This window comes from Cyprinodon variegatus, unplaced genomic scaffold (genome assembly GCF_000732505.1).
Source record: "Cyprinodon variegatus isolate N-32 unplaced genomic scaffold, C_variegatus-1.0 Scaffold225, whole genome shotgun sequence".
In the NCBI taxonomy this organism is placed as follows: Eukaryota; Metazoa; Chordata; class Actinopteri; order Cyprinodontiformes; family Cyprinodontidae; genus Cyprinodon; species Cyprinodon variegatus.
The window spans coordinates 16203-17429 of NW_015150678.1; the positions used below are offsets into that span (position 1 = coordinate 16203).

General features: G+C 41.6%; 1 protein-coding gene across 1 annotated transcript in view; it reads left to right on the top strand.

Moving 5' to 3' along the window:
• The window catches only part of LOC107088631 (phospholipase A2 inhibitor and Ly6/PLAUR domain-containing protein-like), an 8770-nt gene that overhangs the window by 2271 nt on the left and 5272 nt on the right, over positions 1 to 1227 (top strand). The window contains exons 2-5 of the mRNA XM_015380931.1: positions 93 to 194; positions 304 to 471; positions 565 to 681; positions 880 to 1008. Coding sequence (XP_015236417.1) covers positions 93 to 194; positions 304 to 471; positions 565 to 681; positions 880 to 1008 — 516 coding nt within the window. The remainder of the gene's footprint in view (positions 1 to 92; positions 195 to 303; positions 472 to 564; positions 682 to 879; positions 1009 to 1227) is intronic.

Here is a 1227-nt window from a genome sequence, read left to right on the forward strand (position 1 = left end):
GTTGAATTTTTAAATCAATGGACATATTGTCAGAATGTTTTTATGAAAGTTTCTGAACAATTCTTTAAATCCAACATTTCAATTGTTTGCAGCTGGGGCTCTGCAGTGCATCACCTGCACCAATCAGGCATGTTCAACCACAGCACCACTAACATGTGGCTCAGAGACGATGTGCATAACAGCTAACATTAAAGGTATTGGTGTGTTTATGTCTTGCTACTTTTTATAGTCAGAACTTCAGCTTTCATTTCAGGCTGTGTATGCTTTCTATTAAAAACAACAAATATCCCATTGCCTTTGCAGGAACTCAGTTTGGAGTTCCAGGAACACAAATCTACAAAGCCTGCGCACCATCCTCTCTGTGTCCAAGCACAGGCTCTCAGACGTTTTCAGTCAACTTGGGTTACCAAAGTGCAATTGCATCTGCTGAGTGCTGCAACACTGACAACTGCAATTCACAAACTCTATCTTGTAGGTTTCATCCGGAGTTTTAATAATACTGACATTTCCTTTGTGTTATGTGTGTTTAACCTGTTTCTCTTTTATCTGCGGTTTTCATTTCAGCGCCACCTACACCGCAACTCAACTCCCTTCAGTGTGTTGTTTGTGACCCCACCACATCTCAGTGTACCACTCCCATCCCATGTTCAGGAGAGGAGAGCAACTGTGTGACAGCAACTTGTAAGTTTACATTTGTGATACAGTAGTTTGGATGGAATATTGTAATTCTAAAAAATACTTTAGAGCTGGAATGATTCAAAAGCTAATGTTAGAAGCTGAAGAAAGCACAAAGAGTAGTCTTCTGTTGTTTGAATACTTGGATTGATTGTTCTTTGGAAATAAACTGGACTGACTCAACTTTCTTTTAAATATTAACAGTAAACGATGGAACAAACACAATTCAAGCGCTGGGATGTATTAGTCCGAACACATGTGCAGCTGCTTCAAGTCTGGGTAATTTGCCATTCATGGAGAGTGTTGGTTCGATAACTAGTGGACCAAGCTGCTGTACAACAAGTTTGTGCAATGATCCAAGAACAACAACTACAACTGCTACCCCAACAACTACAACAGTGACACCAACTACCACAACCATGGCACCAACAACTACAACTGCAGCACCAACCACGACAACAGCAGCACCAACTACAACAACTGCTGCACCAACCACCACAACAGCAGCACCAACTACAACAACTGCTGCACCAACCACCACAACAGCAGCAC